The sequence below is a fragment of the Oncorhynchus gorbuscha genome, linkage group LG03 (genome assembly GCF_021184085.1).
Source record: "Oncorhynchus gorbuscha isolate QuinsamMale2020 ecotype Even-year linkage group LG03, OgorEven_v1.0, whole genome shotgun sequence".
Lineage (NCBI taxonomy): Eukaryota > Metazoa > Chordata > Actinopteri > Salmoniformes > Salmonidae > Oncorhynchus > Oncorhynchus gorbuscha.
Window position 1 is genome coordinate 15,995,922 of NC_060175.1, and position 12,153 is coordinate 16,008,074.

General features: G+C 44.0%; 1 protein-coding gene across 15 annotated transcripts in view; it reads left to right on the forward strand.

Moving 5' to 3' along the window:
- LOC124026383 (ral GTPase-activating protein subunit beta-like) overlaps positions 1-12,153 on the forward strand; it is a 54,440-nt gene that overhangs the window by 310 nt on the left and 41,977 nt on the right. For 7 of the 15 annotated variants that reach the window (XM_046339408.1, XM_046339433.1, XM_046339435.1 and 4 more), the window contains exons 1-6: positions 110-443; positions 6,099-6,312; positions 9,421-9,653; positions 10,870-11,039; positions 11,497-11,683; positions 11,940-12,071. In XM_046339408.1, coding sequence (XP_046195364.1) covers positions 6,136-6,312; positions 9,421-9,653; positions 10,870-11,039; positions 11,497-11,683; positions 11,940-12,071 — 899 coding nt within the window. In that variant the 5' untranslated portion in view covers positions 110-443; positions 6,099-6,135. Of the gene's footprint in view, positions 1-109; positions 444-2,695; positions 3,071-3,212; positions 3,357-6,098; positions 6,313-9,420; positions 9,654-10,869; positions 11,040-11,496; positions 11,684-11,939; positions 12,072-12,153 lie in introns of those variants that run through there. The other 8 variants (XM_046339437.1, XM_046339438.1, XM_046339441.1 and 5 more) reach the window with 5 other exon arrangements.

A 12,153-nucleotide genomic window follows, 5' to 3' on the forward strand; every position in this document is an offset into this window, starting at 1 on the left:
TCACTTCTTAGATCCTTTTCATCGTGGACTGGTCAAATCCAATAGAGGGCGCATTTGAGCTGAATAATATTATATGAACGGGTCCATTTAAAGGGCTACACAGCTCATACTTAAACTGTTTTGAGAAACGTTATTAAACTGTCGATTCTAAGATTCTTTATTTTTTTCTTGTGTAAAATATTGTGCACATTCTGAGAAGTATTTTTTATTATTCCAACAACCTTTCTTTTCCCCCCAGCTTTTTTTAAAAGTCATGAGATGTGTGACCGACACAGTTCAGTGGTCAGGCTAGCCGTCAGCCGGATGACGTCGGTGCAAATGTAGCTATGCTTGTCACTGGATGTTGATTTACTTCAAATATGGTTATGCTATATCCTCGTTTGCACTGTAAAGTTTGCTGAGAATACGGACGGTTGATATGACAGTCTGTCCCTCTGACACAGGTAAATAGTCCGCTGTCTTGGTCTTGTTTTCATTAACTAGCTTAGCCAACTATCTAGCTAATGCGGCCTACAAAATAACAGTGAGACAAGGGAATCGAGTTCACACCGCTTCACACAACGTTAGCTTAGCTAGTGGGTTCAAACTTGCTTACTAGCCAGCTTTCCTGTGTCTACGGGTTGTGCCAGCGTACTAAGTTGCCTATACTAGCCAAGTTAGCCATGCATTCTGTGCAGTTTCGACTATGCTAGCTACATGCCATAAGTAATGCTTATTTTGTAAACCAACAAACGCGTTAATGTTCATGGAGACTTTCCAGCTAGCGAACTGGACTTTCCTGCCTGAACCAGAGCTAGTTTGACCTGACCGTTTCTGTACTAGCCAGCCAGTTAGCTTTCGTTAGTAGTTGAACAAAACAGCCAGTGTGTGTGGCTCGTTCTGAGACTGATTTCTCTAAGTTTATCATGTAGTTGTCAGGCTTTTAAAAATATTTATTTTATTTTTGTACATAGAAATAATTAGATTTAGCCTAACGAGAGAGCCAACAACCTTGAGTCATAACACATTATGTTGGCTAGTTAATGCTTTACTTAGCCTAAAAACGAACTAGTTGTATCTCTCAATGTAAATGTGCACTAAGTTATTGCTGTAAATGTCTTCTATGCTTTTCAATAATACATTTTACTGTGTGATGAACTTTTACGGCTGTGCACCTGAACAGTGCGTGTCTCCAGTCCACTCCTTGGCGCTTGCAAAGGTGTATTAGTAGGCAGGGCAAATCCGTTTTAGTGTTGTTGTTGTTGGTATATCATCAAAATAAATCCATCGCAGCACGTTTGTTGACTGATTCGCCAGTTTTTTTTAACCTAATTTAGTACAATGCTGTTGGAAACGAGATGGTAACTTTACAAGTAAAGTTTCTCTTTACAAGTGTTTTGGTGGTCATGGAAGACGTTTATTTAAAGCAAAGCAGTTACATCTAGTCAACGTTAAATGTAGTAAAATAATTGGCCCTCGTTACTTTAATAGACTACTATATCAACCTTATTACTTTGGGTTGTGTGGCAGTTAGATCACAAAAATGTCTAAGCTATGGTTATTGCGTGTGAACTGAAAGAAGGCATAGGACAAAGCCATCTGTCACAAAATGGGAATTCAAAAGTAGGATTATGTGGACAAACACTTAATTATGTGGGTTTCAGATAAATAAATGCACGATTTACTTTTGTAAAACGTTCAGGGTAAATTAAGTTTTGATTTTAGTTGAACAATGATGTAGTGATAATAATGTTTTAGGTTATCTGTGGAGATGCTGGTGCATCTAGTGATGCCAGCTCTTTTAGCAAGACATCATCCTGCTAAAGTTGTCAGGGACTACTGTCATCACCACTATGAATGGCAAGCAAACCAAACAAGTTTTGGATATAGCCATCTAATTTCTGGCACGCAGTTGTCAATGGTTTTAGCGGAGCTGCGGCAGTTGTCAATGGTTTTAGCGGAGCTGCGGGTCTCTTTGCCCCCTAGTAGGAAAATAGAATGCTCGGTACCTTATTGTGACATTTTATTGGTAACAAACTATTCCGTTCCGATTTCAGATTTGTATAAAAAGTTACAGAAAATGTTGATGCGGTTTCTAAAACAACTAACGTTTTATTGGTACCAGATAATTCTGTTCAGATTTCAGATTTGAATAGAAGGGAAGTAGACCAAGATGTCATACCCTCTAACTTTTTGTCTAAGTTGTTGACAAAGTGGTCAAAGTTTCAGACTTGTGTCAAAAAATTGCATCTACAGTGAATAGAATGTTGAAAGTGATGTCACAATAGGGAGATTTAGAATGTTGAAAAAAGTCCCATGAACGTGGATGAAAATGGACAACGTTTAATAGTTTAAAAAGTATATTTAAAAAAAATGTATGTAAGCAACTCAATCCAGACCAGTCTACATGTTTAAGTGGCATTTCTATCTTAAATGCTGTAAGAGGAGTCGTGTTCCTAATAATAAAAATAATGCATTTGTCAAAGATTTAAAGTGGGGACTCTGCTTCGCGAGGAAAATTCAATTTATATTCTTAAAACTTAAGTTGAAAATGACGCTGTCGCTGCTTCCTGTTGACAAGGCATTTTGAGTCAAGTGGTTCGCCAACATGGTAAGTGTAATGCAACAATTTTTTTAGTTAATCCCTTCCTTCGATATTACGCTGAAATCAATAGAACAGGGGCAGATGTTTGGGGAGTATCGCTGTTTAACACTTTTCAAAGGCCACACGGAAACTTAGAATAACCTATGCATGGTTGGTTAGCTGAGAACTTGTACAAGGCTTATATTATCACGACTCAGGATATGCAGACACAGGAGGCGGATAGTACAGTTCTCAGATATTTATTGTAAACACGGGGCAGGCAAAGGGCTGGTTGAGGACAGGCATGGGTTCATGATCAGGTCAGGCAGGTACAGGACTGCAGGCAGGCTCGGGGTCGGGTCAGGGCAGGCAGGGGTTCATGATCAGGTCAGTCAGGCAGGTACAGGATAACAGGCAGGCTCGGGGTCAGGGCAGGCAGAATAGTCAGAACCGGGAAAACAACTAGGAAACAGAACTTGAGAAAAAGGAAGACCGGAAAGCACGCTGGTAAGACCTGACAAGACGAACTGGCAACAGACAAACGGAGAACACGGGTATAAATAAAACGGGATATTGGGAAGATGGTCGACACCTGGAGGGGGGTCGAGACGAGCACAAAGACAGGTGAAACAGATCAGGTTGTGACATAAATGCGTATTTTGGAATGTCCAATGTTGATTTCAAGAGGCTGCCATCACGGAAAAGGGAACAGACTACTTTTTCTGTTAACTTAAAATAATCACGCCGCGGCACTGGATCTCAACAGTGACAACGGTTGACTGCTGTTTTAAGTGTAAGTTTGACCGTCAAAATCCATGTATTGGTGTGTGGCCAGCAACTTTTTATAGAGCGAACACCCCGAATTGTCCGTGCCATTTCATTAACTCTGCGTTCTAAGTCCTGAGCATCCCAGAGTGTGTGACTAAATCAATGGTACAAAACCAAAGATATTTATCTATTTTAAGCAATCAATCTTACATGCTGACCAGACCGTCGCGTGCGTTGCAAATTAAATGAACACATACATGTTGTTCAATCATTGCAACAACATTGTTCACCCGCGTCTGCGTTGCCAGGCGCTGAAATAGAACTTGGTTCTATTTGTGACACTTGATGCGCTGCGAGTCATGCTTCTCCTCATTGTTTTTTTAGGAGCATATACCCACGTGCCATCTCCTCCATTGTTTTTTAGGAGCATATTCCCACATGGGTGATTGAAAGAAACTGAGGTCTACACTCCAGGCCAGTCGATTGTTGGTAATGCACCTTAAAGTTGGTTGCCAACCACCATATAAATCCCAAAGATGAATAAGAAGAACCCGTATTATTAATTGTTGGAGTAGAGCACTTTGGGAAGGTCAGCTAAAATAACAACCCAATGTTTATATCCCAGGACAAATTAGCTAGCCACAGGAAGCTAACTAGCTAGGTAAATTGCCATAAATGTTTGGTGCTTTTTGACCTGTCCCCCAAATTAATATAATTGGTTCAGAGTTTGTGTTGATATTTCAACCTGCGTGTCCTGATCGCGTCTGGTGTGGGGCCACAAAATCAACGCACGTGTGCGGTCTGGTCAGCGTGTTATGTCATGATGACTATAAACTTTTATACTAACGTCAGAAATCTGAGGTAAAAAGCATGTGTGATTCAACTCCATTTTTATGGGGTGAAAATGCAAGATTGTGTAAGGTAGTAACACAAACTGTCCACATTTAAGGAAATTAGCACAATATACAATAACTGAATATGGCAAAATAATTTGGCATGTCAATTTAAGATGATAGTGTATTGCAACAACAATATAATTATTTCTCATTATAACCATTTAGAGAGTTTAAAAATGCTCTCAAACACAGTTTAACCGAGTGCTCTAGACTAGAGCATATTGGCTGCACAGCCTGAATGTTTGATGTTCCTTGTATTAGTGGTCTGTACAGGATACACATGGTACCATCCAATAAAATGCTTACTCGCAGGTTCCTTCTCAACAATGCCATAATAGTAGATACGAATACAAACATAAAGTAAATGGCATAGTAGAATAGAATAAACATTTTCTCGGAAGCTTTTAACTAAATGTATAGTCACATTTTTATGTGTTTCGGGGATTGGAGGGCAAGTGTTTTATTATTATTGCTAAGTAATGCATAATGTTAGAGTCTGGTAGCAGCAGTTGTGGTGTGTGTGGATGAGTGTACTGTATATCTGCGTGAGTCCATGTGTGGAGAGTCAGTGCTGGTGGTCAGTCCAGTTCAAGTGTGATTTTGGCACTCAGTGAAGCCCTTTCTGTCAGCATTCCATTCAGATCATTCTGGAAATAACAGGCCAAGGCTCTCTTCAGTTCAATGTTAACTTATATATCTAGCGCCTATGCACAGCGTTAGTCTACTTCAAAGGTGCCTTATCACACATAGTTTGCCTTTGACATATGTTGACTTTTCAAGCTACATGAAAAGGTCATTTGGAAAGTATTCAGACCCCTTGACTTTTTCTACATTTTGTTCCAGCCTTATTCTAAAATGGATTAGATCGGTTTTCCCCCTCAACCTACACACAATACCCCATAATGATAAAGTGAAAACAGGTTTTTTAATTTTTGGGAAACTTATGTACATTTTGTATAAGTATTCAGACCCTTTACTCAGTACTTTGTTGAAGCACCCTTGGCAGAGACTCTAGCCTCAAGTCTTCTTGGGTATGATGCTATAAGCTTGGCACACCAGTATTTGGGGAGTTTCTCACATTCTTCTCTGCAGATCCTCTCAAGCTCTGTCAGGTTGGATGGGGAGCGTTGCTGCACAGCTATTTTCAGGTCTCTCCAGAGATGTTCGATTGGATTCAAGTCCAGGCTCTGGCTGGGCCACTCAAGAACATTCTGTACTTTGCTTTGTTCCTCTTTCCCTCCATCCTTACCAGTCTCCCAGTCCCTGCTGCTGAAAACCATCCCCACAGCATGACGCTGCCACCACCATGCTTCACCGTAGGGATGGTGCCAGGTTTCCTCTAGACGTTACGCTTGGCATTCAGGCCATGGAGTTCAATTCTGGTTTCATCAGACCAGAGAATCTTGTTTCTCATGGTCTGGGAGTCTTAAGGTGCCTTTTTGGCAAACTCCAAGTGGGCTGTCATGTGCCTTTTACTTTCTGAATGCACTGTATGCCCACCCATGTGAAATCCATAGATTAGGGCTTAATGAATCTATTTCAATTGACTGATTACCTTATGAACTGTAACTCAGTCAAATCTTTGGAATAGTTGCATTTTTTTTATATTTTGTTCAGTATATGCAATGGTTATGGATGTTTTATTAAAGTTACAAACAGCTACAACCAAGTCTGCTTCAGGCTGGAGCCATCAGTCCACTCTAGTTATTCTGACTCCACCCATCAGTCCACTCTAGTTATTCTGACTCCACCCATCAGTCCACTCTGTAGTTATTCTGACTCCACCCATCAGTCCACTCTGTAGTTATTCTGACTCCACCCATCAGTCGACTCTGTAGTTATTCTGACTCCACCCCTCTCTGTATACACAGGTAGCAATCGGACCCAGTAGAAGCGAACGCCATCACCATGTACTCGGAGTGGAGGTCTCTGCACCTGTTGGTGCAGAGCGACCAGGGCCACCTGAGTGTCCTTCACTCGTACCCTCCGGCAGTTGGACGCGATGTGGCCAATGCAGTGGTTAAACCCCTGGGGGTGACCCTGGGCACTCCGTCCACTGACAGCCTGCTCAAGACCGACAAAGAGGTAGGCAAAACAGCACAGGTGTTTTGGCAGAGCTGAATCGGATCGGTGTAACTTAGTTTCAAGTTTTAATGTCTCATGCGTGCAAAAGTACAGTGAAATGCCTTTGTTACAAACTCAAAACCCAGCAATGCAATAATCAATATCAATGTGTTACTAGAAAAAAATATGAGAAATGAGAAGAGGTATGAAGGACACATTAAGTAAGCATACTATATATAGTGGCAGTTCCAATACCATATTAACAATGTGCAGGGATACTGGAGTGATGGAGGTAGATATGTGTCGGGGTAAGCATACTATATACAGGGTCAGTTTCAATACCATATTAACAATGTGCAGGGATACTGAAGTTATGGAGGTAGATATGTATAGGGGTAAAGTGACTAGGCATCAGGATATAAGATAAACAGAGTAGCAGCAGCTTGTATGTGAGTGGGTGTGTGTAGAGTCAGTATAAATGTACGTGCATGTTGTGTCTGTGTGAGTGTGTAGGGCCCTGTGAGTGTGCGTAGAGATAAAAATGTCAATTAGGATACAAGATTGATTCAGGTAGTCTGTGTAGCTGTTTTGTTAGCTCTTTATCAGTGTTATTGCTTGGGGATGGAAGCTGTTCAAGAGCCTGTTGGTGCCAGACTTGATGCACCGAGACCGCTTGCCTTGCGGAAGCAGATGGAATAGTCTGATTTGAGTGGTTAAGTCTAATGATTTTCCAGGCCTTCCTACCACACCACCTGATATAGATGTCCTGGATGGCAGGGAGCTCGGCCCCAGTAATGTACTGGTTTGTCCCCACCACACTCTAGCACCATGCGATCAAAGACTGTGCTATCGCCACACTAGGCAGTGATGCAGCCAGTCAATATGTTCTCAATGGTGCAGCTGTAGAACCTTTTAAAGTTTTGAGGCCTCACGCCAAACTTTTTCAACCTCCTGAGGGGGGAGAAGAGGCACTGTCATGCCTTCTTCACCACTGTGCTCGTGTTTGGACCATTTGAATTACTTCAGTGATTTGGACACCGAGGAATGTGGATGGGGGGGGGTGCTTGCCCCCCTCTGTTTCCTGTAGTCCATGATCAGCTCCTTGGTCTAACTGATGTTGAGAGAGAGGTTGTTGTTCTAGCACCACCATGCTCCTCCCTATAGGCTGAGATTTGACTTGACGTGGCCCAAGTGTTGCAGTGTTTACATTCAAGGGAAATAGAAAGTCAAGTTAGAATACCAATGACTTTCTAAGGTAGTATATTTTTTGCTGTAAGTATGGTGATGGTATTGTCAAGGTCCACTTCATTCATTATTCTATTGAATAGTAAACGTTTCTTCCCTCTTTAGCGCCAAGTTCCTCTGACATTGTTTTTGAGGAAATAGGCAGAACATAAGCTACTTGACTCTTACACGCCCTTGATGGGCTAGGCTTTTTCTGTCCCTTATTTTTACAAAACCAAGGAGGCTGAACGGTCACCTGCACATTAGAAACTACCTCCTAGTGAATGGAAACTGTTTTTCTTCTGTTTATAACTGCACACTAGACTGAAACACACACCTCCCCCTCTACATTCCATTGTGTTTTCAAATCTATTCTCTCTCTGATTTGTTGCTGGGTGAAAAATAGTCTTTGGCTTTTGTCCCCATTTTTTTTTTTTGGTCTGTACTGCTCACTTCCTCCTCATGTTAGCCTTGTAGCCCGGACAGCCCCAGGTCTCTGGGCTCGCCTGATAACATTGAGAGGTTTTCCTGTGTGTCCCCCTGGGGCATTCAACCTCTGCAACTTTATTGACTGTTTCTTCACCCCAGACTACGGCTCCTTGAGCCAGTCCCTGTCCCAGTAGCCATTTAGATAAGGCTTGATTGTAATAGGGCCAGGCGAAGGAAAAATGTAAGCCGCCTGCCAAATAATGTATGCATGCCCTTACTAAGTGCCTCCTTGTCATTCCTCCTTGTTTTAGTTTGCCTGATAATTCTCTTAACATAGCACTGGGCTCTGTGAGTGCAACTCACACAGTAATGGCCTATAGGGCTTGTGTTTTGTACAACAATCCCATTTTTGAGATGGTAGTATTTCAGGATACTACTGTATTTGGTACATAAATTGATAGTTCACATAGCGTGGTGGAACCAGCCAAAATAGCTGTGTTCACCTTCCTGTTTTGACATGTGACGTGATATTGAATGGTGAACAGAGCACCAGCAAGGCTGGTGTCAGGAAAATAACCTCACACTCAACATCAACAAAACTAAGGATATGATTGTGGACTTCAGGAAACAGCAGAGGGAACACCCCCCTATCCACATTGATGGAACAGTAGTGGAGAGGGTAGTAAGTTTTAAGTTCCTCGGCGTACACATCACAGACCAACTGAATTGGTCCACCCACACAGACAGCATCGTGAAGAAGGCGCAGCAGCGCCTCTTCAACCTCAGGAGGCTGAAGAAATTTGGCTTGTCACCAAAAGCACTCACAAACTTCTACAAACTTCAAATAAAATTGGATTTGATTTGGCTGGTTCCACCAGGCTCTACTTCACCTACCTTTCAAAGTTAGATGACCCATCCCTTTACCCCTGTGTTTGAAATGATTTCATTTCACAACAATCATCATAATTAGGCCTAAACACTTTTCTTTTAAACTCAATGCACAAATAGGCCATCTTTATTTTGATTCACTTTCAAGTCATAAAACATTCATCCACCTTGTCCCCATGTATTCAACAACCACTGACATCTGACTGTCCCCATGTATTCAACAATCACTGACATCTGACTGTCCCCGTGTATTCAGCAATCACTGACATCTGACTGTCCCCGTGTATTCAGCAATCACTGACATCTGACTGTCCCCGTGTATTCAGCAATCACTGACATCTGACTGTCCCCGTGTATTCAGCAATCACTGACATCTCCCCCAGCCCATCGGTCCCCGTGTATTCAGCAATCACTGACATCTCCGAGCTGTGTCCCGCTCTAGCTGTATTCAGCAATCACTGACATCTGAGCTGTGTCCCGCTCTAGCTGTGTGTCTCCGCTCTATTCAGCAATCACTGACATCTGACGGTCCAGCTTGTCCCCGTGTATCCACCTTTTTCTAACAACATAGTTCTCTGTGATTGACAGGTGAAGTGGACGATGGAGGTGCTGTGCTACGGCCTGACTCTGCCTCTGGACGGGGACACGGTCAAGCTGTGCGTGGACGTCTACACGGACTGGATCATGGCGCTGATCACTCCTCGCGACTCCATCCCCCAGCCCATCTGTCAAGCTGTGTGTCTCCACTCTAGCTGTGCCCAACTGTGTGTCTCTAGCGTGCAGACCATCCTCAAACACCTCTACAACCTCTTCATGCCCAGGTACAAGCTGTGTGTCTGTTGTCTACTTCTATTTAGCTGCTAACTGTCTGTCTCCGCTCTAGCTGTGTCTCCGCTCTAGCTGTGTCTCCGCTCTAGCTGTGTCTCTCCACTCTAGCTGTGTGTCTCCGCTCTAGCTGTGTGTCTCCGCTCTAGCTGTGTGTCTCCGCTCTAGCTGTGTGTCTCCGCTCTAGCTGTGTGTCTCCGCTCTAGCTGTGTGTCTCCGCTCTAGCTGTGTGTCTCCGCTCTAGCTGTGTGTCTCCGCTCTAGCTGTGTGTCTCCGCTCTAGCTGTGTGTCTCCGCTCTAGCTACCCGCTAACTGTCTGTCTCCACTCTAGCTGTGTGTCTCCACTCTAGCTGTGTGTCTCCGCTCTAGCTGTGTGTCTCCGCTCTAGCTGTGTGTCTCCGCTCTAGCTGTGTGTCTACGCTCTAGCTACCCGCTGTGTCCGCTCTAGCTGTGTGTCTAACTGTCTGTCTCCACTCTAGCTGTCTGTCTCCACTCTGTCTCCAGCTGTGTGTCTCCGCCGCTCTAGCTGTGTGTCTCCGCTCTAGCTGTGTGTCTCCGCTCTAGCTGTGTGTCTCCGCTCTAGCTGTGTGTCTCCGCTCTAGCTGTGTGTCTCCGCTCTAGCTACCCGCTAACTGTCTGTCTCCACTCTAGCTGTGTGTCTCCACTCTAGCTGTGTGTCTCCACTCTAGCTGTGTGTCTCCGCTCTAGCTGTGTGTCTCCGCTCTAGCTACCCACTAACTGTCTGTCTCCACTCTAGCTGTGTGTCCGCTCTAGCTGTGTGTCCGCTCTAGCTGTGTGTCTCCGCTCTAGCTGTGTGTCTCCGCTCTAGCTGTGTGTCTCCGCTCTAGCTGTGTGTCTCCGCTCTAGCTGTGTGTCTCCGCTCTAGCTGTGTGTCTCCGCTCTAGCTGTGTGTCTCCGCTCTAGCTGTGTGTCTCCGCTCTAGCTAGCCGCTAACTATGGGGTATCTTATGTAATGTTCTACATTACAACGCCTTGACCTTAAGGCTCCAACCTCTAAGTTGCAGTACATTGCTTATGCAAAATGGTCATTCTAAATAGGGACAGATACCCTCCATTAGTTCATCAAAGCAAACTGCAAGGCTTGGAGAGAACAGGAGTATGGAAGAGGGAATGGTCAATGGAGTGTTTATTACTGACTTCTCTTTATAAAAGTGGTCTTTAACTCACACTATTCCCTCCCTCCTCTCTCAGGCCGGAGCACTACAGCCCCATGCACTTCCGCTTGTGCCAACAGGTGCTGACGGCAGTGTTGAAGCTGGCCAGGGAGTCGGGCAGCGGCATGGCCCGCGAGACCTGGGAGGTGTTGCTGCTCTTCCTGCTGCGCATCAATGACACTCTGCTAGCCCCGCCCACTGTTGGAGGTCAGTCCATCAGAACAGATGCAATTAGGCTGCCTTTACACAGGCAGCACAATTCTGATCTTTTGCCCAGTTATCGTCAACATCTGATCTGATTGGTCAGAAGACCAATTAGTGGACAGGGCTGCCTTTGTGAAAGCAGCCTTTGATACTTTTCGTAGTGTCATGAGGAACTTCTCAAATCCATTAAGTTAAATTTCTACTTGGTCTTTCATTGATATCAATGCATAACTAATAGGTAGATGTTAGGATTTGTCCCATAATGATTTTGGCTTTGACTAACATTTGATGTTGACTTTGTTGCTAACATGACTATTTAGTTCCAAATGAAGACGTATTGTTCTTTCTCATATGCTATTTTATGCACCCAGAACACCTAGAAATTTTGGATGATGAGTATTCACCCATTCTTCCTATTCAAAGTTACTAACCCCTGGTCCCCATCCCCCATCTCTCTCAGGTGGGATTGCGGAGAAGCTGGCTGAGAAGCTGATCAGCGTTCTGTTTGAAGTGTGGTTCATGGCCTGCACACGTTGCTTCCCCACACCGCCCTACTGGAAGACTGCCAGGGAGATGCTGGCCAACTGGAGGCACCACCCGCCCGTGGTGGAGCAGTGGAGCAAGGTCATCGCTGCTCTCACTTCCAGGTAGCCAACCCTCTGTTTGCAGGCTTTTGTTTAAGCGCAGCGCTCAAACACATATGGGTCCCGTTCAGTAGGACGTAACGTTTTGAAATAAATGTGAGTGCTCAAGTTCAGGTAGGACAAACTAGTTGGATTACAGGCAGGAGTCATTTTCTCTCAGCAGTCAATTCTAGATATTAAATGTTTGTTAATGTTCAGATAAGAAATGAATGAAATGGAAGGTGTAAATGTGTAACGTAAATGTTCTGTTTTGGTACAGACTGTTACGGTTCACCTACGGTCCGTCCTTCCCTCCGTTCAAAGTCCTAGAGGAGGACGCCAACCTCATCCCTATTGAGATGGACAACGACTGTGTGGCTCAGACCTGGTTCCGCTTTCTGCACATGCTGAGGTGAGTTCCACACAGCTAGCTCTCTGGGTCTGTATCACAGAATGGGAGTTATTACTGTTACACCTGGACTGGATTCAGTATA